Source organism: Diplotaxodon limnothrissa, linkage group LG20, assembly GCF_057381915.1.
Source record: "Diplotaxodon limnothrissa isolate DT_005_m linkage group LG20, D_limnothrissa_male_GT1.1, whole genome shotgun sequence".
Lineage (NCBI taxonomy): Eukaryota > Metazoa > Chordata > Actinopteri > Cichliformes > Cichlidae > Diplotaxodon > Diplotaxodon limnothrissa.
This window is the reverse complement of record NC_140615.1, coordinates 7,819,578-7,844,885: the sequence shown is the minus strand read 5'-3', so window position 1 is coordinate 7,844,885 and position 25,308 is coordinate 7,819,578. Positions and strand designations below refer to the sequence as shown.

Sequence of the window (25,308 nt, the reverse complement as noted above, 5' to 3'; positions counted from 1 at the left end):
AAAGTTCTCCTTACTATCCAATGACGTTTACTACCAGCCACTATAAATAAAATAAATTAATAAAATGAAATAAAAATAAAACTTCTGGGAAGTCTCAGGAAATCACAACTATCGCTGTTATTTTGAAGATTTGATGGCCAACATCATAACATTGTATTTCTTGCTTTCTCCTCTGGTTTTTGGCAAATTTGGCTGGTGATTGTGCTGCGCTGTGCTGTATGGAGCTTGGATTCCCCTCAAACACACTTTTTACTTACAGCCCTCTGCTTACAGGCTGAGAACACTAATGCACATCAGTCTTTCCACAGTCTGGCCCAGCATTGTACTCTGCAGGGCTTTTACTCTCAAAAGATTACAAGGAGAAGCTAGCAGTTAGATTCCTGAAACCTAAAAGCTTGACAATAGTTAACTACAGCTCAATGTGTTGATCATGAACACAGAGTGGAGTTAATGCAGTTTGAATAGCCTAGTCTCAGTCAAGCATAGCTTGAGAAAAAAAACCCCTTCATCATACTAACTGAAAAATACTGTATGAATTACATATATTTCAAATTTATGCATTTAAGAATTTATGGTTGTTAGTTTGGTTGTAGTACACATGGCTTACCTAGTCCTACTCCCTTTCATATAAACGTTTTATGCACTTAAGGGTTTAGACATGATATGCATCAAAACAGTGACTACAAATAGTGTCCAATACACTGGAGCCAAAGGGAAACCAGCAATCCTACTGTAAGCTTCACACTAGATACTCTACCTTTGTCCTCTTACCTGATACACAGCGAATGACTTTCAGGTTGAACAAATTACTTGAAATTCCAATCTATAATTTCCTAGTGTCAGTAGACACATTAAAAAAAAAGACGTGTGTTCTTTTGTAACAGTGCTGCTAGTAACCATGGATCACATTTCACCCACCGCGGGTTATAGTCGTGGTGGTGGCTGGTTGCAGAAAAGGGGGGGTGGGTGAAGGGGACATGCATGCACTCATTTCTGCAAAGTAAAATGACACTATATCAAATCAAGCATTTCCATATGTGGACTGTTGCTGCTGTTATGGGTCCGACAGTGTGGGCAGGGCAACAGTCCAAAAGATAGGCTGTACTCCTCGGCTTAATCTCAGGCAAGGGCATTCTGTGATCTCTGGAGCCTCCTACTGAGAAAAGACTGGAATTGTCCCTCACCCCACACTAAGCTTTTCCAAATCCAATGTGCGTCACATATAAGGCAACAACGTCTGGTCATCTACTCCACTGGCTTAAAATTCAAAGAATATTGGCACATTAGTGAACACTATTGATGTAACAACAGCAGCTATATGGAAAAAAACTGTTGCAAAATTACATGTTTCCTAACTCCCCTGTATAGTGGACCAGCTGTAGCCATTGTTAATCAGGCAGTTAAAGTAAGCTTGTGCAGACAAAAAAGAAGGGGCACATGGGTGTAAGAGTATGGGAGACAGGCTTACTTTGAAAAGTTAATAACTACTTTACCATTAGACGTGGGAATTCAAGCCATAAATCTCAAGGGCACTCGAGACTTGTCTGGAGGCCAACTAAGATAATTGGGTGGTGTTCTGCAGCGCTGGCCTTTCCAGTGTAAGGGGATGTGTTTCGTGTATCAGGGAGCCACATGTTGTCAGCCGTTGCAGATTCGCAGCAAAGGTCAGCGTAACCCTCTTGACACTCATCAAAAGTTGTCTGAATCGAGCAGGAACAAAGTACATCCAGGAGAACATCTGCGAAGCCCAAAATTTTCAAAATGGGAGTCTATTTTTTTTTTCTTCTCCTGCAGTAACAGAGACATTACTGCTTCCTCATCCCATCTAAAAGAAATTAAATTAGCCACTTTGCTGTAGTGAGGGTCAGGCAGTGGTCTTACACTGGAAGCTCCTGTTTGCCAAGCCCGTCTTTACAGACATAAATTAGCCCAGGAGGGCTCGGCTAAAACATGTCAGGAGCTAAACGAAGATTGAGTAATGAGGTCGAACAGGGGAGACTGAGGACCAGAAGGACCGGCGGGATGGAGAAACTCTTGTCCTTCACCCGTCTCTCTTGACCCCTCCTCACCCCACCTACCGACCAAAAATAGAGGAGGGGACCTCCAATTCTCCAGTACATGAGCTGGCACAAGTCAGAACTCAGGAAGTCCAGGAGACGCCTCTGCTTGCCCTGAGAGTGAAACCTAAAACCAGTGACATAGCCAATACATGTCATATTCTCTCAGTCAAAAATGGTTTATTTTCCAAGGAATTTCAACCTAAAACCTGTTCTTCATAATTATCATGATTTGTTTAAAAAGAACTAAGGTGGATAGGTCTGGCCCAACTGGCAACAAGAGACCACTGTTACATTGTTTTGGGGTTTTTAATGCATTCTTTTCAGAAAGACAGGTTTTTTTAAATTTCATTTCCAAAACAGTGACAAAATGACTTGCTCTGCAGTAAAAATAGTAAATACTGTGAGTGATCGAGTCTGAGTCAAAAATTCAGCAAACGTGTTCAACAAGACAGAACAGCCGGTTAACAGTCTGCATGTTTTAAAAGCACCCAGAGTCACAAACACTATCCTAGCAGTGCTTGGAGCTTCTCCAGGTACTGTTTTCCATCTAAATCACACTGAAAATGGCCAAGGAGAGCCCAGTTCAACTGTTCCCTGCTTTTGGAGTAATTTCACTGCAGCTATTGAGGAGACATTTTTATGTAAAGCATCAACGAGTATTACTGGACACTCTCCCAGAGCTCTGTTGAAAAAAATTACAGGAAATATACATAAATTTGTGCAGCTAAAGAGTTTAAATTATCTATAAAATAAGATTCTGCTCATTTTCAAAAAGCACAGCCCATTTTTGGCTAATTAGCTGCTGATGTGTCATCCTGCTGTAGTGTAGAAAGCACAGAAATAGGACAGAAATCTAATAATTCATTAATCAACCAGCTTTCCTGAAAGAATAGTGAGTATATTATGTGTCCCATGGTAGAAATCAGGAACTTTAGAAAGGTGTTATTACTTAATTAACAGTATTTAATATAAAATATAAAAATGAGACAGGAAAGAATAGAGAGAGCCATTCTGATGGCTCTTTCTATTCTTTCTGTCAGGTATATTTACACATGATTTAAATAATTTTAAACTAATGAATCTGGCTTTTGAACCGTTTGCTCAATCAATAAACCTGAATTCCATCCATCCATCCATTCTTTTTTTTTTCTTTTTTTATTGCAAGTTGTTCTAGTGTTTTTATCAGGTCTTTTACAAATCACCTAAGCCCCAAAGAAGCCTGCAGCAATTCTAGGTCATGTTTATGTGTTTTTTTTTCTTTGTGTTGTTGGATTTCTTTATATTTCCTTTATGGGTTTATGGGCGCAAATCTGAGACTCTGTCCATGAAGGAAAAAAAGATTTTTTTTTTTATTATTATTATTTGGCCATCCTCCCCTACTTGGTCTCATTCTGGATATTTGAATATATCCATATGCAATTTTACTGTAAACCTTGGTGCACAGAGAACAAATTAAAGGGGTCAGTTTCACAGGGTGCACTGAAAAGTAAAGAGTTTGCTAGACACATGAACTTCTTAATCCATGCAAATTTGTCCACTTCCCCAAAGTGAAATTTGAGCTGGCTCACGGCCATTAAGAAACAGAGGAGATTTCATATACATCATAAATGCACAGGTGCAATTGGACTTCTGGACTTCCACTGAGCACTCTAATTCTGCAGTCACACAAAAGAAAACAGCGATTGAAGACTGCCAAATGAAAAAATTATTGGTATTATTAGTATTTAGTATTTAGTATTTATTTATTTATTGTCATTGTCAAGAACAATGAAATTGCGTTTGGGGCTTCCATACAACCCAAAAAAAAGAAGAAAATAATAAATACCCCTTAAAACCCAAGTGTACATATTTAACCCAGTGTGACTCCAATGCAATAAGACAATCCTTAGCAATAATGTTCGTAGAAATTCAGACAAAGACCTGAGAAACATGACAAAATACAACAATGCAACCCATTCAATATTATTGTACTGTGAGATTTTATTATTCTTGTTGCCTTTGATTTGTTTGCTTGGAAGACGGGGACCAGGTCTGCGATCACTCACAGTCAGTTGTTGTTTTTAAAGGACCTTTGTGCATCAAGATGGCAATAAAGCAGCAATAAGATGCTGAACAGGGTCACTTGCAAGTACTTGCAATCAGTTTGTGATAATACAGCAATTAACTGTGATAAATCATTGAAAACTGCAAATCTACTGAAGAAATTCATATTAAACCAAAGTTCACTATTTACATTCAGAGGCAGAACCTCATAGATCTGAAACAGAAATTCAGAAATTTCTCCACATTGCTTTTTTAAAGGCGATATAACCAGCGCGCAACCAGTTGGCAATGAGCCAAAGTCGAGTCTAGTATTGCAAAGAGATCCGTTGCAGACGAGTTACGCTCATCGGTACAGACTCAGAGTGAGTGGAGCAATCTGTCTTTTATAAATCAGATGGCAATTATTTGCAAACCTTCACTGAGTTCAGTCAGTCTAAGCTGAACCACTGCTACGTTGTGACTACTACAGTGGTCGCTGCAACTACTTGCAATTGATTGCCGAATGCTAAACTAGTTTTCCTAGCCACATGGAGGTTGTGTTTTTACTTTAACTGTAATATGGCTGAGCAATTAAAAAAAGCAGACAGGCAGCTGTGGCTTGGATGGTAGAGTGGGTTGTCTACCATCTGGAACATGAGTGAATTGATTCCTGGCTTCTCCAGGCCACACGTCGAAGAATACTTTGGCAAGATATTGAACCCCAGGACTGATGCATCCATATAAATGTGTGAATGTCCATTTTACTTAAAATAGCACAATCTTGCTCCTATACTTAGAGACTTAGAGACTTAGAGCTTTTTATTGTCATTGTGCAGTTTCTTGCACAGCGAAATTGGGTAGCTGAACCACAAAGGTGCTAAAGTAAGAAGAAGAGAAACCAATATACAATGAAGGCGGAAAATAAATAAATAATTAAATAAATAGAATAAAATAAAAAACAGTGTATATGTATACATATGTGAGTGGAACTATATACATGGTGTATGTGTAGGAAACATTGAAACAGACTGGGACCAAAATAATTGCACATGAGCCAAAAAATATACATGAATTTGAAGGAGCTAAAATGAAACCTCATGCCTTTTTCATTTATGGCTAGTTTTGCAAAACTTTATTATCACGTCTCATATCAACTACTATAAACTAGGAATAGGTTAACAGTCTGATCATGTGACTCCTTGACTTTAATGCAGTTTGCCTAGCAGCATAGTCCGTGTTAATAACACGAGGACATGGTGATTAAAATGGTCAACAATAATACAAAAATATATCATTTGAAAGCAAAAAACAATCATTTTTTCTCAATCCAACACATAACATCCAACCTAAAAAAATCTAATCAAATGACTGCGAAGGCACCATATGCTCACCATCATTAAAATCTACAGAGAATGTAAATTAGCACAAAAAATATCTTTTTTTTTAAAAAAAAAGAACACACACACATAATCTAAACCCTAATATTTTATTCTTTATTGTGAAGGGGAAAAAAACATGCCTATGCCTTTAAAAGTTCTTGCTCCACTATTAACACCAAGTTGGTGAGGCTTGGCATGGAATGGGTGGGGGCTGGAGGGACTCCGCTCTTCTGTTTAAAAAACCCTGAGGTATTAGGGTGGACTAATCTTTAAAAGGTTAATTTATTCATAGAGATTTTGACAGAGATGTATGGCTGAATCAACATCCCAGGCACCTCTTCCCAGAGGGAGACGACTTGTGCAAAGAACAGAGAGGAAGAAAGGGAGAGGAGGGAGGTGGAGGTAGGGGGGGGAGTCAGGCAGAAAGATGGAGTGCAGAAGAGAGACAGAGTGGGGAGTCAACACGGTATATAAACACAAACACATAATTACCTCATAGGGGCTGACAATGATTCTGGCCTTTAACCCAGTACACTCAGAGCTACCCGATCTGTCCTTTTAGCTCAGGAAGGGGAATGTAAACTCAATGTACCTGATGCTCTGCACACTACATTATATAACTAAAGATGTCAATATAATATAAATATAAAATACTAAAAACACTTTTTTTTCCATTTTTGTTATTGAGGGGTCAATATTTACAGGACAAAGACAGTTTACTTTTACACAATAAGTCATTCAGTACGATTAATTTGCTGCTGCTGTAGAGACAAATGTCTCCACCAATACAAAGGAATCGTTAATTAGAAACACTACAGTAGTGGTCAGATGCAGCCTCTGCTATGCCACTGTAAATCTGCAATGGCTGGTACAAATGATCAGCTGTGCTCAAACGGTGCTTGGAGATTTTTGGTGAAAAGTAGCTTCACAGATTCCCAATTCCAACAACGCTTGCAACAGAAATATATGATGGGACTCAGAAAAGCAGGAGGGAAAGGAAGTGTTAAAATGAACACTCTTGCAAAGCTTCTTTTTTCTTTACCTTGTTTCACTAAAACAAAATGAACTGATATTTCTACATATATTGCGATTGTTGGCGTCACTGTATTGCTTAATTGCTGGCCCCTTTAAATCCATTCAAATCTATTAATTATGATGTTTGGTCTTTTTATGCATATACACACATCATGGCTGGGGCTCCAATAGGGTTTAAATCTGGCCATGTCTGAGTTAGAACTGACAACGTGGAAGTCAGATTTTATTCTTTGCTGTGAAGAATTTTTTTTTTTTAATTCCATTTAACAAACCAAACAGAAACACTCAGATCTATATTTAATTAGCAAAATATATGGGGCTGTCACTAACATCTTTTAGCAACACTTTGTCAAGTACAGTCAGAGTTTATAACTTTTGGAAAATTATATACAAATGCCCAATGGAGTCTGCACTTAAAGCAGACAGGAGCAGGCTGTAGGAATGAAAGTGCATGCAAATAAACCCTTCAGACTGAGTTAAATGATGCTGAAAGCATAACATAGAGATTTTGGCCTGTCAGTCTTTTACGGTGACAGGTTTTCTGTAAAACATTTGGACACTGTGAAAATAAACACTCAGTTCTAAACAATCAGGGCTTTTGCATGGTTGTGTCAAAAAAAGGAAAGAAAAAAATGAATCTAAACACATGAGAGCCTGAAGTTGCATACAAAAAACTAGAACTTTGGAACTTTGGATCAGCAAGTGCTTTGAAAGACTCCAATTACAACATCTGCACGGGGATTTCAGACTCATTGGCAAACTCTAGAGGACACATTTCTGATTTGAAATGCATTTCTACTTCTGAACAAAGGACGCATCTGTTAACCATATTTTATAACATTATGTCTTGTTATTAATGTGGCTCTATAGTGTGGCTGTTAACACATTCACTTATCATGTGAAAGATTACTAGTTCAAGACCAGAATGAGATATGAATCCCTGGGAAGGTCAACTAAATCAAATCCACTGTGGGAGCATCTTGTGAAAAAGGGAGCAGCTAAAAGAAGGTGGATTGCTATGCCTTGTCATTAATAAGGTTTTGGTTCAGACAAAATAGATCCCTATATATCATATATGGACTCAATAGCCACTTCATTTGATATACCTGTTCAATAGCTCGTTAACACAAATATCTAATCAGCTGATCTCATGGCACCAACCCAATGCATTTACACATGATCAAGACAACCTACTGACATTAAAAGCAAGAATGCTTGCTAGTGGTCTGATCTGAGTACCAGATACTGATGATCTATTATTATTTTCCCCACACAACTCTAGGAATTACTGAGAATGGTCTACAACAGAGAAAATATGCAGTGGGTCACAGTTCACTGGGTGAAAATGTCTTTTTCATGCCAGAGGTCAGAGAAGAATAGCAAGGCTGATAGGAAAGCAAAAGTAACTCAGATAACCATGTTACAATCAAGGCAATGCAGAAGAGCATCTCTGAACACACAACACATTGAGCCTTAAAGCAGATGGGCTACAGCAGCAGAAGACCACACTGGGTGCTACTCCTGTCAGCTAAGAGCCAGAAAGTGAGGGAACAATTTGCACAGACATATCAAAATTGGGCCCTGAGCCTGGTTTTGCTGGAGGTTTCTTCCTGTTAAAAGAGAGTTTTTCTTTCCCACTGTCGCCAAAGCACTTGCTCACAGGGGGTCATATGACTCTACAGTCATACAGTAGACCCTACAGTAATACATACTCTGTATGTATTACTGTAGGGTCTACCTTACAATAAAAAGGGCCTTGAGGCGACTGTTGTTGTGATTTGGCGCTGTATAAATAAAATTGAATTGGATTGAATTCAATTTCTGCTGCAACATCCAGATAAAGATGACAGCATTTTAGCAAGATAACACATCATGTCACAAACCTTGAATCATCTCAAACTGGTTTCTTCAACATGATAATGAATTCACTGTGCTCAAATAACCTCCACAACCAAAAGATCCAAAAACCAGCAAAGGGCCATTTGGACGTAGTGGGACAGAAGATTTGTAGGAACTGTGTAATATTATCGTATAAATATGAACCAAAATCTCTAGTGAATGTTTCAGCGTCTACTGGATTCTATACATCAAATAAATATGGTAGTTCTGAGCAGAACAAGGGGTCTAACCCAGTACTAGCCAGGTGTATCTTATGAAGTCTCTATGGCAAGAATATTATTGTGACCTAAAGGCTGTTGATGAGCCCTTGTGCAAGCCATTTAATACAGAGTTAATCCAGGTTTTAGCAGTCAGTGGCCACAGCAGAGAAGTCGTGAGAACAGTGACTGAATTAGACTCACTGAGTATTTGGGCAGAGCATCACTGGAAGGAGAAGTCCATCTTACACAACTTTCCTTTGATGAATACACGTTTAAAATTTAAAAAAAGGAAAATAATGTGTTATTATGTCATCTCTGACATGAACCTTCTGTTCTGTGATGCACAGACATGACCCAGACATCCCCAACTTTGGTAGTGACTCACAGAAAGGGGAGGAAGTGTCAACACAACTTCTCGTTCACCTTTCCTCTCTCCTTCACCCAGACATTTTGGGCTATGCTGGTCTTTCACCCTCCCTGTGTCCCCCAGTACCTTTGCTCTGGGCGCATCTAATTGAAAGCGATCTTGGGGCTAAGAGAGTTCCGTTTCTTCTCTAATCCCTCTACTGGGGGAGGCTCACATGGTCTCAATTACCCCCACCCCACCCCAGAACACTGGGTCCCCTCTCTCTGCTCCCTCTTTCTATCCGTCTCACTGGCCTGCTCCTCTGCCAATGCACCGGCCCAGGCCCTTTTTCAGCAGTTTATGTTATTAAGCACACACTGCTGAGTTCCTGTCCTTCACAGGGGCCTGGAGATGTTATCTCCCCTGCCGCCGTATACAGTTACCCCCAAAATATTCCATAAATTAGATTGGGATTGGCAATTCGGAATATAGAGGTGGAGGCTGAGGTGGTCAGAGATTGGCTATGGATGGCAGGGTGTAGGGGTGTGGGTAGGAGGGGGTCAGCACAGCACACTGTAAGTAATAGCACAGGAGAATCACCATGTGTTTACACTGGCTGGGGAAGCACTGGGAGGTATGTCACTGGCAAAGTGAAGGTGAACAGAAGAAGTGGAGGGTGCTTAAGGGCTTTGGGATAAGGAGGAGAGGAGACCCAAATCCAGTTCCTATTTGGATAGAGATTCTTTTGGAGGTGGAGCTGAATATCTAGTCTGAAAAGAATTAGACCGGGCATTTATTGGGCTTGGGCGATTGTGTGCGATGATATGCGTGCATCCCCCTCCTGTAATTAAACAAGGCTGTATTTGGACAAGTGACTTTTTGAATCTTCAAGACCTCTTGTCAATCCCCAGAGCATGAAGAAAGGTCCTGTGCCAGGACATCCGTGGCCAATCAGATTAGGGGGGAACCTGTGAGGTCTTCAAACAACGCTTTCTCAGAAGATCTGCAATAACACAATCAAGCACTTCAAAAGACCATTATGGGTTCTAAGTGAAGGGGTTTAATACCCATTAACAATCGCAAATTCATTACAAAAGTCCACTAATTGAAAAAGTTCAAGACAATTTTTAGGAATTGCTAATCGATACACATTTATTAACCATTAAATTTTATAAATATGCATGTTTGTCCTTTAATTTCTTCCTCTCAGTCTATAGGCCACAGCTTAAAACAATACAAAGAGAAATCCTGCAGCAATCCCTTTTCATAGCCAACTACTTTACTAACCTGAGCTGAGAAGAATTATAGGTTTGAGGCGAAGATTAACAGAAAAAGACAAAGAAAGCCTGCTTTCTTTTTGTTCAGGTAGAAGTGGGCGGACATTCAGCCAAGCTAAGTAAAGTTTAAGCAAGCATTAGCAGGAAGACGGAAATTGGGGCATTGGGTCTGGGTCAAGGGTTCAGTCTTAACGTTGGGGAGCTGACTGATCTGAATACTTTAGTTTGCTAATTACCACATTCATTCACAGCTAGAAATCTGTAAGTGTATCCTGAAACTTTGTTGGAGAGGTATGAGAATGGAAAAAACATCACTGAACAGAAGTGACTAAACCACTCCAGCCTGCACATCAGTTTTATGAAGGAAAACACTCTAACTGACAAGTTTTCCGACAATTTAGAAAGCCACCATTAAGCAAACACAGTAGCTCCAGCAACAGTGGTCTACTGAGGTCATACTGAGAGTGAAATAAAAGCTTCAGCATCCAAAGAAGTTATGGAAAATGTTTCTAAAGGATTTTTGCATCACAGCAGCTTTGCTTTTAAGTTGCGTTTTTAATTTCTTGAAATGTCTCTAACAAAGATTTTGAAAAATTGCATGAGGTTAGCATAATGCTATAAAAACTATATAGCAGCTCAGGCCAATCCAATAGATTTATTCTGGTAAGTGTAACAATAATCGACTTCTCACTGTTGATTTGCCATTTTTTAAGTGTCTCTAAGCCATAGGCTATTGGCTAGCAGACATGTTTGGCAATATATAGCCAAATACAGCAGCAAACGGCTTAGGTTGCATTTAGAAATTTGTCAGACCAAATTTGTTCCTTTGCGCTCTTGCACAACTTTTTTTTTTTACCAAGGACAGTCTGTTCCTGATTTCAGTTTCCTGATGCATATAAAACGCATAATGCTAAACAAGAGTGTTGCACTGGAGTCAAAATGGAGCCCCCAATGATAGGGCACCCATTCCTGATACAGAGATGCCGAAGCTGCCTGTGTTTGTCTGTCGTACACTCTGGAACATGTGGTTTCAGTTACAGAATGTTTTACTGCTCAACAATGTTTCTGCCTTGGAGCTCAGCACACTGCATAAAGGCTACTTTGTCCCCTGATGCCCACACGGGAAGAGCCTGCCTCTGCACACACGCGCACACGCACGCACATTTTGGTGATGATGACATCAAGCCCATTGAGCGTTAAATGTGCACTGGCATACTGTAGCCCCCTTTTAACTGCAAAAACAAAAAGTGAAAATTAATATTGTACCCGCTGTCCACTTCCACTTTGTGTTTTTATGCCTGCTTGCACGTCATCTACCCACCGCAGCACCAGTGCTTGCTGCAAGAGTACGTATCATAACAAAATTCCAGGCCTGGATAAAAGCAAAAGCAGACATGCCAGCATGGCATGTGTGCAGTGCTAAAACCAATAAAGATCAGACATACTGAGCAGCACATTTAATAAAAATAACAAGGGGGATTACACATGTGTGAATGAGTAAAACTTTAGATTGTCGATGAATTGTAACATTTAGGATCTCATCAGCTTGCAAGCCCGTTTTGAAAAGTGTACAAAGTCAGAAGGTGAAAAGTGAACACATTTAACGTCACTAACACGACATCACACCTGCAGCTCTTTTTATTCACAGTGATCTTTTACAACAAGAAAATGTGATCTCATGGTTCTATTTGAAGGAGGTGATTAGCACACCCAGGAGTGTAAAGTGAAAGACCATGGGCGAGTTGGAGGATGTCTGGCATGAAGTCAGTGCGGCTGTCACTTGGCACCCTTAAATCATGTTCTTCAAAACCAAAGTGGTGCTAAACACTGGTCATATGTATTGTTAGAGCTTGTGCTGAGGGGCCACTTAACGGCTTCCACCCTTTGCAATGTTTAAACTCCATTTCCCAGCAGTGAACCTGCACAGGCCAACAACTCCTTACTAATACCAGGGTGGCACAGAGCAACACTTAATAAATAACATTACATTTCTTTGTTGCTGTGTGTGTGTGTGTGTGTGTGTGTGTGTGTGTGTGTGTGTGTGTGTGTGTGTGTGTGTGTGGGTGGGTGGGTGGGTGGGTTTTCTAAATTTTACAGTTTTTGCTGAAATGTAGACATCAGATGTCACATTATTCACACACTTTTACTACACTAGGAGATTAACAACTGATTGAAATATAGAAGTATTTTTGCAAGTGTGGTTATAAAAACTGCTGCTTATACAAGATGAAATGATAGCATCTGAATGATTTCATTTGAAGTTGGTTGAACTTGAAAGCTCAATGTGTGTCCCAAATGACAACTGTCATTGTGCAATAAACCCTCTCACACACAAAATGTTCTGCCCACACCTTGGGCAAAATAGACCTGTAGCTTTCTAACCCTTGACAGGTGGTCACGAGGAGTAGGAAAAAGTAAAACATATGATTACAACAAAAAGGGCAAAACAGAACTGCTCAACAGTACTGTTTCTGACAGGGATAAGACATGATCTATTGTTAAAATGGATCTAACAACTTGGTGGATTCTAGCAGGTAATCCAACAGTGTAAATTAAATCTAGTGATATAATCTATATTTACTGGAGTTACAGTTAAAAGTATTATGTCCTCGGGTAAAAACTCCAAAGGTGCCTAGGAGTAAGTTTAGAGATTTAAAAATCAGCCCTTGTAAATTTGTTTTTTTTATTTAATCACAGACTCACATGACCTAAAAAGAAGAAGAAGAAGAAGAAGAAGAAGAAGAAGAAGAAGAAGAAGAAGAAGAAGCTGCAGTTCTGACATCATTCATGTGCTCCACTGCAGTGCAGTCTCTGTTTAGTCTGTTACATCTAAGTTTGAATTTATGGAGAAACTCTTATTCTACACAGTAATGGAGGAAATAATATGAGACAGCAATCTGTCGCCATCTTGTGGCAAAAGAAAATATACTTCTAAAAGGATCAATGGACTGAAATTCAAGCTCCAATGTGCATTTTTTTTCTATTATTATTTTTATTTTGTGAGAAACAGACACACAAACTGCATAACTTATTTTGCACGATAGATCCTTTGTTAAAATATTAACAAGAACAAAATCACAGTTTTATGTGCCATTGTTTTGTTTTATGCCTCTATTTGCAAAGCTCCAGGAGAGCCATGAAACAAAATGATGACCTTGTATCTTGAGCTAATATTACCTCTCCCAGTTCTATAATATATATAAAAGGTTCAATATTGAAAAAGAATTTGCTTTTGCTGGGAAGTAAACAAGCTTACACAGCAATCAGTGAATACAAAGAAAATAATGTAATTTTTAAAAAAAAGCAGTAATAGGCATCATAGTATTAAACTGCATGCTGTGTCTTTAGTCTGCCCTGTGCACTTACTCGCTTTAAAAACAACTCAAATATACTAATGCTGCCAAAAACTAATAACCAATATGATCCATCTTTCTTTCAGCATAAATTGCAATTTGTATATATCATAAATATTTCAAGCCCTTTGCCCAAAAGCATAAAATCAGTTGATGAATTAAATTAAAGATTTTCTAGAAAATATTACTTACAATGTGTCAACGACCAAGGTGAAAGCTTGAGGCCTAATGATGTAAGATGATTTCTGATGGAAGAGCTGTGAAAAATAGGATTGCTTATTTAACTGTTATGTTTCATTTTGTTGTTTTTTTCCCCCTGTGTCGCTAATGATAATTAACATGCAAATGAACCCTTGGAGCAAAACAGGGGCATTGTGGGTCTCTGTTAATAATTACTGTGTAACATTATGGTTATAAATGAGATCTCCTCTCAAAGAAGACAAGACAGTAACTGGGGTTTTGACGAAATAACCTGTAAATTAGAGAAAATAACACCGAAGAGAAGGAATAATAATTATTTAATGTGTCTCTTCCCAACGTAGGGTGGCACTGAACAAGAACACGAATTTAGAATTTATAAAGACTTTTCTTCTACATGGTGCGCTTGCGTTGTCGCAAGATTGTCTTTAAAAAAAAAAAAAAACTATGATATTGTACCATACTGTATCTTCTATCTCTAATAATCTTTGAAATCATTTTCTCTTTAACAGTCTCTTGTGTATTATTAAGAACACAAAGCACTCCAAATAGCACAAACCTCCACAAAGGCAGCTCGCTCTCTGAACAGTATTTACTTTGAAGGGAATAATATTAGATTTATTATATTAAAACATATTTAATTCGTTTGTAGTGCAGTAAAAGCCCGTGCAAAGTGCTGCCTTTTGTTGTTTGTCTTACTGAAACTACGATTCGTCGCTATACTCGACGATGACGACGAAGACGACTATGAAAATTCGTCGAAGCGGAATTTTATTGTCGACGGTTCATATAGTAAAACCACCTAAATGATTCTTGTAGCTGCAATACACCACAGGAAGCTATGGGGGCAGTATCGCCTACTGCAGTGCACGAGCATTTCAAACACTGCACCGTGGAGCTGTGACGTCAGCTTGTTATTTTGTTTTGTTCTGTTTTACTGGTGTTAAGCAAAGGAGTATAGATTAGTTTGAGCTCATGCACTTTTCAAACAGCTGAAGTAAGATAAGAGCAAACGTCACATTCTGAGCATGCCCACTGCAATCGTGAATTCATGAACTCAATCACCTGTAAACTTTGTTAACTTGTTATTTTTAACCTGGAAATAAAATTTTAAAAATGTATTTGATTTGAAGCTTTATTTCAACTTGTAGATATGCCATTTTTAGTTTCCTATGTCCACATTATTTTTTGTTGTTGAAATATTTTGTCGTTGGCTAATCGACAAATCAAAGACAAATTAGGATTGGTCGACTATCAAAGTAATCATTAGTTGCAACCCTAGTAAAAACACATTTTAATATACTTGACATAATTTTGAGTGTACATGTGTCGCCATTTCATGTTTTAGTAAGTTATATGTTTAGCAATAAATATCAAGTGAAAAAGTGTTTATTTTAATTTTAGGAGCACTGCACATGTATTGTATTCAATCTGGTATGTGTTTAAAAAGTTATAACCTGTTACTGTACTGCACATAACAAATTCATAATTAAAAATGTGATTTTGAATCCTTATATGCCTGCATGTTGTCAGCAAGAAACACAGTTTTAAATAACTCTATATATCATTATTATCACTTTGATCTTCACATTAATCTATTGACTTTAAAGAAGAGATTAATAATAAACAATATACACCTAATGTGTAAGAACCATAGCTTCTGAGTTATAAGGCTTTTTGTCCATTTTCAGTTGACTTTCACATAATGGATTGTTAGCATGAACTCATGCAACACCACTACAAAGTTTTATCAGAACTGAAAACTTGTCAAGCTATTACATTTGAGGACAGAATGGCACCACACATAAAAACTACAATACCATAGCCTTATTGGCAGGAGTAATAAAAAGCCAAAGTAAGTTCATTATAATTATCTTTTAAATCTGAATATAATTTCACAAAATATCACTGTCATACTGAGATCAGAAGTTACAAAATGTAAGCAACCACTCCAATAATAGACTTATGGGGGGGGGGGGGGGGGGGGGGGGACTCAAGACTCCACTATTTTCTTCTTTTCTAAAACCTCACCACAATGAGCTCCATACTGCACAAAGTAAAATCGGTACAAAATGCTAAGATTACTGCCTTCAGTCATATGTTAAAGTCGAAAGGTTATTAGACTGTGTAGGGGGAAGGTTATAAAGATGCCCAGACACATAGATCTGAAATGATTCACACTCTCTACTGCCACAAATCCTCAGATACAAAATGCGACCCTTCATTAACTTTGTCATTTATTGCTGTGGTATCATAACGCTTACAGGTTCTGTCAGTATATTGGCAGTAACTACTCCTAATCACACAGAATACAGAACTTTCAGGATTCAAAATTCTAATGTTTGACTGTAAATGTAAAAAAAAGTTGTTTACAGCAAGATTATTAACTATTATGTAACTACTGATGGACAGTGACATTATTATTAATACCGTGTGTTTTTCACGTAGCTTGTACAATAGCATACTGGGTACCTTTATCTAATGTAATGTGTTCACTTATTTGTCCTCTAGATGGCAGTATTACAGCACAAATGGCAACATGTTGACCTCTGGCATTTTAGTGCAGTCAAGAGGTATTTATATGATTTAACACACACATTTCTGTCTTTAATGCGCAAAAATGATTATGACAAAGTTTGCCTGATTAATATACATTTTTATACATTAAAGACTGCATGAAAACACAAATACATATTAGCTTAACCAGAGCATTTAGCAGCACCACTGATTACAGCTTTACTTCACAACCTTTTTGTTGTTTGTTTATTTCAAATAAAAAAGACAAAAAGACAAGCCCACAACCCAACTCCCTCTATTGCACACAGAAAATTAGTGTTTGTTTGGTAAGTTTTACTTTTTACTTTTCTTGTTGGTCTCTTTAACAACTGTGTTTACGCATGAGGGATTATGTGTGATTATATTTACACATAGGCCTATATACGAATTCATGTGATTTTTTTCTCACCTTTGTGTCAGTGAGTGCATAAAATACAAACTTTTGCTTAATGTGCATTTTAAGAATAGCTAATCGCTTAGCTTAACATTAAGATAAGCTAATTTTCATTTAACAACCCAAGCTTGCTCACACACGCACATCCTTACCAAATAATAGAAATTATTTACTCCATGTCGCCATAATAAGTGATTAATCAGCACTTATACATACTGCTCTGTTCTAGATATCTCCAGTCCGGTTAAAAAAAAAAAATAAGAAGACCATTAACAATAACTTTCATACCTCTGACCAGGAATGAGATGCCAGGTGAGACGCTAGTCAGCCTAAATCCTGGAAGACAACAGTCCTGGGCCAGTCTTGGTAGCTGGGAGTCGGTGGCCTGGCCGCCGTCCGACTTACATTGCACACGACCCCTACGGTGCCTCCTGCAGGTAGTGGGCCTGCAGGAAGATGGGCCCATGTCCCTTTTTCGGGCTGTGCCCGGCCGGGCCCCGTGGACTAAGGCCCGGCCACCAGATGCTCGCCCTCGGGCACCCTCCCCGGGCCTGGCTCCTGGGCAGGGCCCCGATAAACCCTATCCCAGGCAGTGTGAACTGTTCCCTCGATGGTCTTTTCATAGGGGTCTTCTGAATCGCTCTTTGTCTGGTCCCTCACCCAGGACCAATTTGCCATGGGAGACCCTACCAGGGGGCAAAAGCGCCCAGACAACATAGCCCCTGGGATCCCTGGGACACACAAACCCCTCCACCACAATAAGGTAGCGATTTTCCTCCACTCAGGGACGAGACTGTCGTAGCCAGGGCTCGAACCGGCAACCTTCTGATTACAAGGTAAACCAGGTAGTGGCGGAAAGCGGAAATTCTGGGAAGTTTTGCTGTCACAGTTCCACCTGAAACCATTCGGATAACTTCTATGGAAATTATGTATTCTATTCGTGTGTCGATGTGGCTTCTGGTTTCGGAGTAAGGAAAATTATGGTTTGTTTTGTCTTCAGGGGTGTTTCAGATGACTGCAACATGGTGTCACGAAAACAGATGGATGCTCTCATCCTGCAGCACAAGCAGCTATTTAATAAAAATGAAGCCTGGAGGAAAAGACTGTTCCCAAGAACGACTGGCCTGTTTTCCCAGCCTGCAGCTTGTGTGCATTTCCCTTTGGCATGTAAAGAATTTTGCTTTTCTTGCTCTCCATAATGTATTTTTGCTTTGTGGTTATTTTTCCACACCCTGCTCATAACAGTTCTGTTTTTTGCACATTTTCCACTACAGGATGGAGATTCAATTATTGATGTTTGTGGTGATTATGTTCCATTCTTTAGCATGTGGTTATTAATTGGCAGGGCTATCTTGTAGTCATTACAATAAAATCCATGACTAAATGTGAAAATTGTCTTGCTTGAACAAAATGACATAGGAAGTTGTGTTCACATGCTTAATAAATGTTTAGTTTAAGCTGTTTCCTCATTGCATGACCAAGAAACCACACAGGACTCTGGATTATCCACTGTATGTTTTTTTTATTTGATCACTTATCTACCTGCTAAGTTTGACAAAAGCCCGTCCATAGCTTAGTATGAGGTCATGACCTGGACAAAAGAAAAGAAAAGAAAAAGCGTTAAGAGGATGTTTAAAATTGCTCCTGAAAAAGACATGGATCAGTTTCCATGTTCGTAGCTACTGCGCAGTTGAAGGTCAAATTAAAATTAAGATCGGAGTATGGAACATTTTATAATTTGTGTAATAATTAGCGCAAACAAGTGACAGATCATCTTTCTGTTGTAGTTTTGTCTTTTAAAAAAGTATCTTGTGTACTGTGAGATATTTTGAACAAAAGATTTTTATACTTACATTGTTGATCCAGGATGTGTAGGCGCTGACCTTGGTGAAGACAGAGGGCTTCTTGTAGTAGTTACAGCCTGCACTTGAGCCAAAGCTCACAATTCCATGGACATCCCAGGAGCCATCAGGATTCTGGCAGTTCAGGGGACCGCCAGAGTCTCCCTAAAAGGCAAATGTGGTCATAGAAAGATGCTCTTGAGGCTAGGACATATTTTCTGATTTAAACAGCGACAAATACTTCAAAGTTGGTGAAATAAACAAAATTTGACTCACGTTGCAGCTAGACACAACACCATCTCCACCAGCACAGATCATGTTTGTGGTGACCAGATTGCCCCACCAGTCAGACCTGGAACAGGTGCTGTAATCAACAACAGGAAGAAGAGCCTGCTGCATGATGTCAGCAATAGGGCCTCCAGCTTTAGAGGAGAAAGACAACGCATTCAGATTCAGGGCTAGAGTCAAGATCGCCAGATTCATGGCCAGCACAGTTTGAGAACTACGTTGACAAGACACAGTTTTGATTTAGCTGCAGATTTAAAAACTGCATAAAAATCCAAACTATTTTGATTATATGATGCAAGAGGTCTTTTGTGATACTTTAAAATGTGTATTTTGGGGAATTTTTGTCACTGTAAGCCAGTGACAAGAAGCAACTCACAAGAGAAAATTATCCACAGGAAAACATATTAAAACTTATAAAACCCTGAAGACGGGGCTTTGGAGCTTTATGTGAGCAGCCTTTATAGTTAGTTGAACTTTTATATAGTTACTATAATAGAACTTACTCCACAGACGTCCCCAGCCAGTGACATAGCAGGGAGCACCATTAGGCAGGGTCTCACCAGAGGTAGGAAGACAGGCAGGCGAGATGGCGTTAGTGTTTTGAACAGGTGATGACAGTTTGATCAGGGCAATGTCATTGCTAGGGTGTGGATAGAAATGTCATACTTAGAGAGTGCTAACAAGCAGCAATAGCATGAATTAAGTATTTGAAACATAATAACATAGTTTCCAGCCCACAACAGTGTACTGTGGGCTAAATGGCCCACCGAATGTTGTAAGAGTCCCAGTTAGGATGGACAACAATAACAGAAGGGCTGATGGCGATGGAGCCAGACTCATTGGCGGTGTCCAGACTGTGTTTTCCCAGGTAAACTCTGTAGGTGTAACTGCTGCTTGGCCAAACACAAAAACAATAAGAAAAGTTATGCATTTTTGATATATAAGTTATATATGGCAATATATAACACCCTACGATCTCTACAGTATGCCTGGTTCTGTGCCATATGTGTGCACTCCATTTTAGACGTCTTCCTTTTTTCTTTTCCATACCCAATGCAGTGAGCAGCAGTGAGGACCCACTCGTTGGAGATCAGAGTACCACCACAGGTGTGATAGAAGTTGTTGCCACTCTTGTACTGCAGAGAGATCTGAGGACAACAAATAACAGCACGGCACAATGAGTTTTAACGGTAAATGGCCTGTATTTGTATAACGCTTTTCTAGTCCCTGAGGACCCTAAAGCGCTTTACACAACCTGTCACACACACACTGGTGATGGCAAGCTACATTATAGCCACAGCCACCCTGGGGCGCACTGACAGAGGCGAGGCTGCCGGACACTGGCGCCACCAGGCCCTCTGACCACCACCAGTAGGCAACGGGTGAAGTGTCTTGCCCAAGGACACAACGACCGAGACTGTCCAAGCCGGGGCTCGAACCGGCAACCTTCCAATTACAAGACGAACTCCCAACTCTTGAGCCACGATCGCCCCAGGTGTATGTATACCTGCCAGGGCCAGCTGTGTGGACGGACATCTTCTCCACCAACCACTCTGGTGAGAATGGGGGGATAGGTGGGGGTGCCGCACCCGTAAGCTAAGAGGAAACAGTGGAAAGTAGGATGATTTCTGATGCTCCACGAGAATCAGAAGTATTACAGCATGTTCACATTTATTTGCCAACACATAACATAATCGTCAAAGACGTATTTGCTTACCGCCGACGACAAACAAAGCCAAGAAAATGAACATCATTGTGACTCTCTTCAGTAGAAGTTTAGAGGCACCTGCTATCCCTTATATAGTGAGTCAGCAGGCAGAAATCGCATGTTGCAACATTTCCGTCAGCACAGCAAGTGAAATTTTGGTAGGAAAAACAAATCAACCTTGGAGATAAGTAACCACAGATATCCCCAAATAAACCTTATCTCCCCGTCTCTACCTCTGTGTGAACCATGCAGATGCCTGCTGAATTGGTCACGCCTTTTATATTTCATACAAGAGAGTCTGAAGCTTGGATATTAAACAAGTCAGTCCTGTATTTTAACATCAAATAAAAAATTTATTTTCCATTTTCACACTTAGGTCCATAAATTCTGCCCATAACTACTGGAATAGCACTAGCTCCACATCTAAACCATGCCAAATGGGACCAAATAGAATAATATAAACTGTGCAAGCAATTTCCTAGTTGAAACTCTTGCTTAAATATCTATAATATTATATAATGATTGACAAGTCAAGGGTTTTACAAAAATATTGTAGACATTTTTATACATGGTGCCCCATTCACAGCAGGTCAAAAGTAATTGGATAATTCACTGATAAGCAGTTTCGTGGTGAAACTAGGCTTTTTTTGCCCTCACTATTTTTTGGCAAATTCACCAGATAAAAGTTCTGGAGTACACTTTAATTATTCAACCTGCATTATGGTTGCGATTTACTATAACCTTCAATATGTTGTCCAGAGAGATGTAAGTGTAAGTAAAGGAGCTCAGGATGAGGCTGAAAAGCCAAAATAAGCCCATCAGAAGGACAGCAAAAACTTTGGAAGTGGCCAAATCAACAATCTATTATATTCTTCAAAAGAACGAATGTCCTGGCCAGCTCAGCAACATCAAAAGCCCTGAAAAACCACAGAATTCACAGTTGTACAGGGTTATACTCGCTGCTCAGTTTCAGCCAAATATTCCAATACCGATCAGAGGCACAAGTGCAAATTCTGTGTCACTGTCCAAAAACTAACTGAACATTTACAAGGGAGGTAGTATGTCAGTGCTATACTAATAATAATGTATTAGTTCATTAGACAGCTGTGTCATTGTGTTTTGTTTTTCTTCCTCCACCTACATGAGAGTGCAGCATTTCAAAGGAAATCAGAATAGGGGGCGTTGCAGTAAATATGCAGTCAGGTTCTTTGTGTCTTTGTGTGAACTGCAGCATGTGGTGATAAAGTTAAAAACCCTCAATTCCACTGATACGTTTAAAAAAAAAACATAAAAAATACTGAACTCCAAAATACTTTGTCCCGTTCACTTAGCTCCACCCAAGCATCAAGGCTTGTCAGAGGCTCAGTTTCCAAGGATTTCTGTTGCGTAACAGTGTGAAAGGTATAAAAATGTCACAGGTTGAATGGAATCTGTGGAGATACAGCCAAGATGAAGTTTCTGGTGCTTGCTCTGTTTGTCGCAGGAGGTAAGGAGCTTTTCAAACACTGCACACAAAAATCTGTTTTTATCCAGCTGTCTCTTCAGTGGGTATTTTCTACAAAATTTCATGCAGGTAAACAATGTGCTTTTTTTTAAAAAAAATCTTTGTCTCATATGTCCCCTCAGCCTACGGGTGTGGGCTGCCTACCTTCCCCCCTGTGGTGTCGCGGGTGGTTGGAGGACATGATGTCAGGCCTCACAGCTGGCCCTGGCAGGTAAACACTCAAAACTTTATTCAGAAAAATCTGAATATCATCAACATAAAATGTATTCTGTTAAAGATAGGCAGACTTTATTTACTGCTAGACTGGTAAAGACTGGTATGAAAAGTTATTGAGGCAATTTGAAGCATTATTGGAGGATCTTTAAAAAAAGGTTTACAGTGGTTACAGTACAGTAAATTAAAAGACATAGGAGGATATGGTTTTTAAAAAACTGAAATGCTGCTACAGTTTGGGTTTTTAGATTACAGATTTTAGATTATCCAGAGAAATGACCAAGTAACAACAAACACTTTGCAAACTCCCACAAGGGCGAACAGACTGCAACCAGCGTAACAAGCAGCACTCTCATAAAGCACAAAATCAAGCTCAAACATAGCAAAGAGGTAATTCACTGTACTCTTATGTATGTTTTAGGTTTCCCTGCAGTACAACAGCGCGGGTGAGTGGAGACACACCTGTGGAGGCACTCTGATCTCTGACCAGTGGGTCCTCACTGCTGCACACTGTATCAGGTATAAGAACCAAGGGTTTTAATCATGCATGGAATTACTAACGATCACAGACACAAATTTTTTTGCTTACACATATCAGCATTATAATCTGTTCTGTCACCTTGCAGCTCCAGCAGGGAGTACAGAGTGGCACTGGGAAAGCACAACCTGTTAGAGACAGAGAATGGCTCTGTGTTCGTCGGCACCTCTAACATCATTGTGCATGAGGACTGGAACGCCTTTTTTATTCGGTAACATTTTACTGCTACTACTACTAAGAATTTACCTGTGAGACTTGAATATCAAAAAGATCATGTGCGTTATGTGCATTTATAATTGTGGGCTGAGTATTTGGTTAAATACAATGTTTAATCATTTCTTGCCCAGTAATGACATCGCCCTGATCAAGCTCGAGTCCTCCGTTAACTTCTCTGATACCGTCATGGCTTCTTGTCTTCCCGAGGCCGAATTTGTGCTCCCCAATAATGAATCCTGCTACATCACTGGGTGGGGACGCCTGTTCAGTGAGTGCCCTTTTTTTTTAAGAGAAGCTTTCTTTAATTCTATCCATCCCTTCAAAACTTCTCAAATAATCATTTCGTGACACAACTTGTTATGTAAACTGTCTCTTTCTCTTTTTTTCCCCCTCGAAGGGAAGACTATACGGATGTTTTTGATAAGTTGATTTTTCTTAGTCAGTTCCTAGTATACAGTATCATCTTAGCATGTTTTTACTTTTTAAATTAAATCTATACACACATACTTTTACTAACTAACATGATGCATTTTTGGTTGTTTAGTGCTTCGTTTTTCTGGAATAAAGAATCATATTTCTGTTATTAATTTGGATAGCACAGTGGGGAATGTAAGTAAGGGCATACTTGGTGTCTTAACCACTAGGTCACAAGGGAACCCAGTCAAAGAAGAGTCAAAAATCCTTTCAGGATCATTCTGTAGACTAATCCATCATAACTATTTTACAATTAAACAGGGATGAGCAATTAATTTTTTACAAGGGGCCACATGAAAAACTGGAACTGTTGTGGAGGGCCCCGACAGTATTAAATAGAACTGAGTTCCGCCCTTTGGCCCCTGGATTCTTTTGTTTGAGATTTTGGTCTGAGATGAACTACGTCTTTTTTGTCCACACAGCCGGTGGTCCCATTGCTGACATCCTGCAGCAGGCTCTCCTGCCAGTGGTGGACTACCCAACTTGCAGTCAGCCTGACTGGTGGGGTTCTCAGGTGAAGGAAACCATGGTCTGTGCGGGTGGAGACGGAGTTGTGGCTGGCTGCAATGTGAGTCTAAAATAATGATTTTTTAATCACATAAAGTAACACTGTAAGAGTCACACTTTCACACATCAGCTAACTTCAGTTAAACTCAACTTTCCTAAAAGTTCAGAGTGTGCCACACAGATTGTGGAATTAACTCAGTCACACGTTTCCACATGCTGTGAATGAAGGGACACATATTTTTTGTATTTATTCTTCCATCCAATCTTCTCACTGGGCACAACATTTAGCCACAAATAAAAGCTAGTGACTAGCAAGTGCAACTCTCATTCATTTTTAAGCAAAGCTATCATATTTACTAGTCAAAGATTCTCAAATATGAATACTGGCCATTTTGCCTTTGCATTAAAATGAATTAACTGTGGGTTCTGCAAAAGCCAGCGACACAAAACAAGGTGTTATTATAAAGTAATTACTTTTTTATTAATTTTAAGGAAAAGAAAATTAGATTAATGTTCAAAAATTGTATTATATTATTCCCAATGATGTCACAACCATCTCTACTAAGCTGCATTTTTGTGAGCAACATAAAATGTAAAAGAATCTCTGTAATGTGTGATAAGCAATCAGAAAATTGTGGGCTAGTCTAAGAAATAACTGCTGAATGTGGAATTCGCACACTGATCACTTTGATTCTCCCACCTGACTCAGGGAGACTCTGGTGGTCCTCTGAACTGTATGAACGCTGCTGGAGTCTGGGAGGTTCACGGTATTGTCAGCTTTGGCTCTGGGCTCAGCTGCAACTACGCCAAGAAGCCCACTGTCTTTACCCGAGTCAGCTCTTACATCGACTGGATCAGCTCTGTAAGTGTCCATACGTTTGTGCATAATTTCAATGCTGCTAATACCATTATTTTACTTTAAGTCTAACATTTCTCTATTATCTCTTTCACAGAAAATGGTGGCCTATTGAGAGAACAGCTTTGTGGGATGAAAAACACTTTGCAAATTCTGAAATAAAGAATATATACCCACAATTTTGTTTTGAAAAGTTGCATAATTTTTTGTTCTACCATCTCTGCTTTATTGTAATTTTAGCAGTTTTCTAAAAATAGAAATAGCAGTAAAGTATAACAGAACCTTGCTGAAGGAGTCTGCATATTCATATTTGTTTTATTCTGAAAAATACTTCAGCTATTATGTTTGATCAGTGATACTTGGGTAGTAAAATAGTTTCCACTTTTCAGTGCCCTAGAACACCGATGGGAACTTCTTATCAACAACCACTTGTCCTGTACTCAA

General features: G+C 39.3%; 2 protein-coding genes across 2 annotated transcripts; one reads left to right on the top strand and one right to left on the bottom strand.

The window, feature by feature from the left end:
- Positions 1–18,222: 18,222 nt before the first annotated feature.
- Positions 18,223–20,640, bottom strand: LOC146610453 (chymotrypsin-like elastase family member 2A). Its single transcript, XM_085345161.1, has 8 exons — positions 20,566–20,640; positions 20,356–20,444; positions 19,899–19,996; positions 19,616–19,738; positions 19,352–19,488; positions 18,837–18,982; positions 18,573–18,725; positions 18,223–18,310 (listed from the first exon to the last, which is right to left on the bottom strand). The coding sequence occupies exons 1-8, from the start codon at positions 20,600–20,602 to the stop codon at positions 18,293–18,295; spliced, it is 801 nt and encodes a 266-aa protein (XP_085201287.1). The 5' UTR covers positions 20,603–20,640; the 3' UTR covers positions 18,223–18,292.
- Positions 20,641–21,994: 1,354 nt separating this feature from the next.
- ela2l (elastase 2 like) lies at positions 21,995–25,036 on the top strand. The gene is made up of 8 exons (XM_085345162.1): positions 21,995–22,042; positions 22,183–22,271; positions 22,695–22,792; positions 22,900–23,022; positions 23,159–23,295; positions 23,924–24,069; positions 24,718–24,870; positions 24,962–25,036. The coding sequence occupies exons 1-8, from the start codon at positions 22,006–22,008 to the stop codon at positions 24,977–24,979; spliced, it is 801 nt and encodes a 266-aa protein (XP_085201288.1). The 5' UTR covers positions 21,995–22,005; the 3' UTR covers positions 24,980–25,036.
- The last annotated feature ends 272 nt before the right edge of the window (positions 25,037–25,308 follow it).

What these genes read in the sequence shown, in the direction of transcription:
- LOC146610453 (XM_085345161.1), bottom strand. Translation starts at nt 20,602, where the DNA reads ATGATGTTCATTTTCTTGGCTTTGTTTGTCGTCGGCG. An exon ending in CACACAGCTGGCCCTGGCAG is followed by an intron (nt 19,997 to 20,355) that starts GTATACATACAC and finishes TGTTGTCCTCAG; the next exon opens with ATCTCTCTGCAGTACAAGAG. An exon ending in GTGTTGTGTCTAGCTGCAAC is followed by an intron (nt 18,726 to 18,836) that starts GTGAGTCAAATT and finishes TTTGCCTTTTAG; the next exon opens with GGAGACTCTGGCGGTCCCCT.
- ela2l (XM_085345162.1), top strand. Translation starts at nt 22,006, where the DNA reads ATGAAGTTTCTGGTGCTTGCTCTGTTTGTCGCAGGAG. An exon ending in TGCTCTGTTTGTCGCAGGAG is followed by an intron (nt 22,043 to 22,182) that starts GTAAGGAGCTTT and finishes ATGTCCCCTCAG; the next exon opens with CCTACGGGTGTGGGCTGCCT. An exon ending in TGGAACGCCTTTTTTATTCG is followed by an intron (nt 23,023 to 23,158) that starts GTAACATTTTAC and finishes TTTCTTGCCCAG; the next exon opens with TAATGACATCGCCCTGATCA.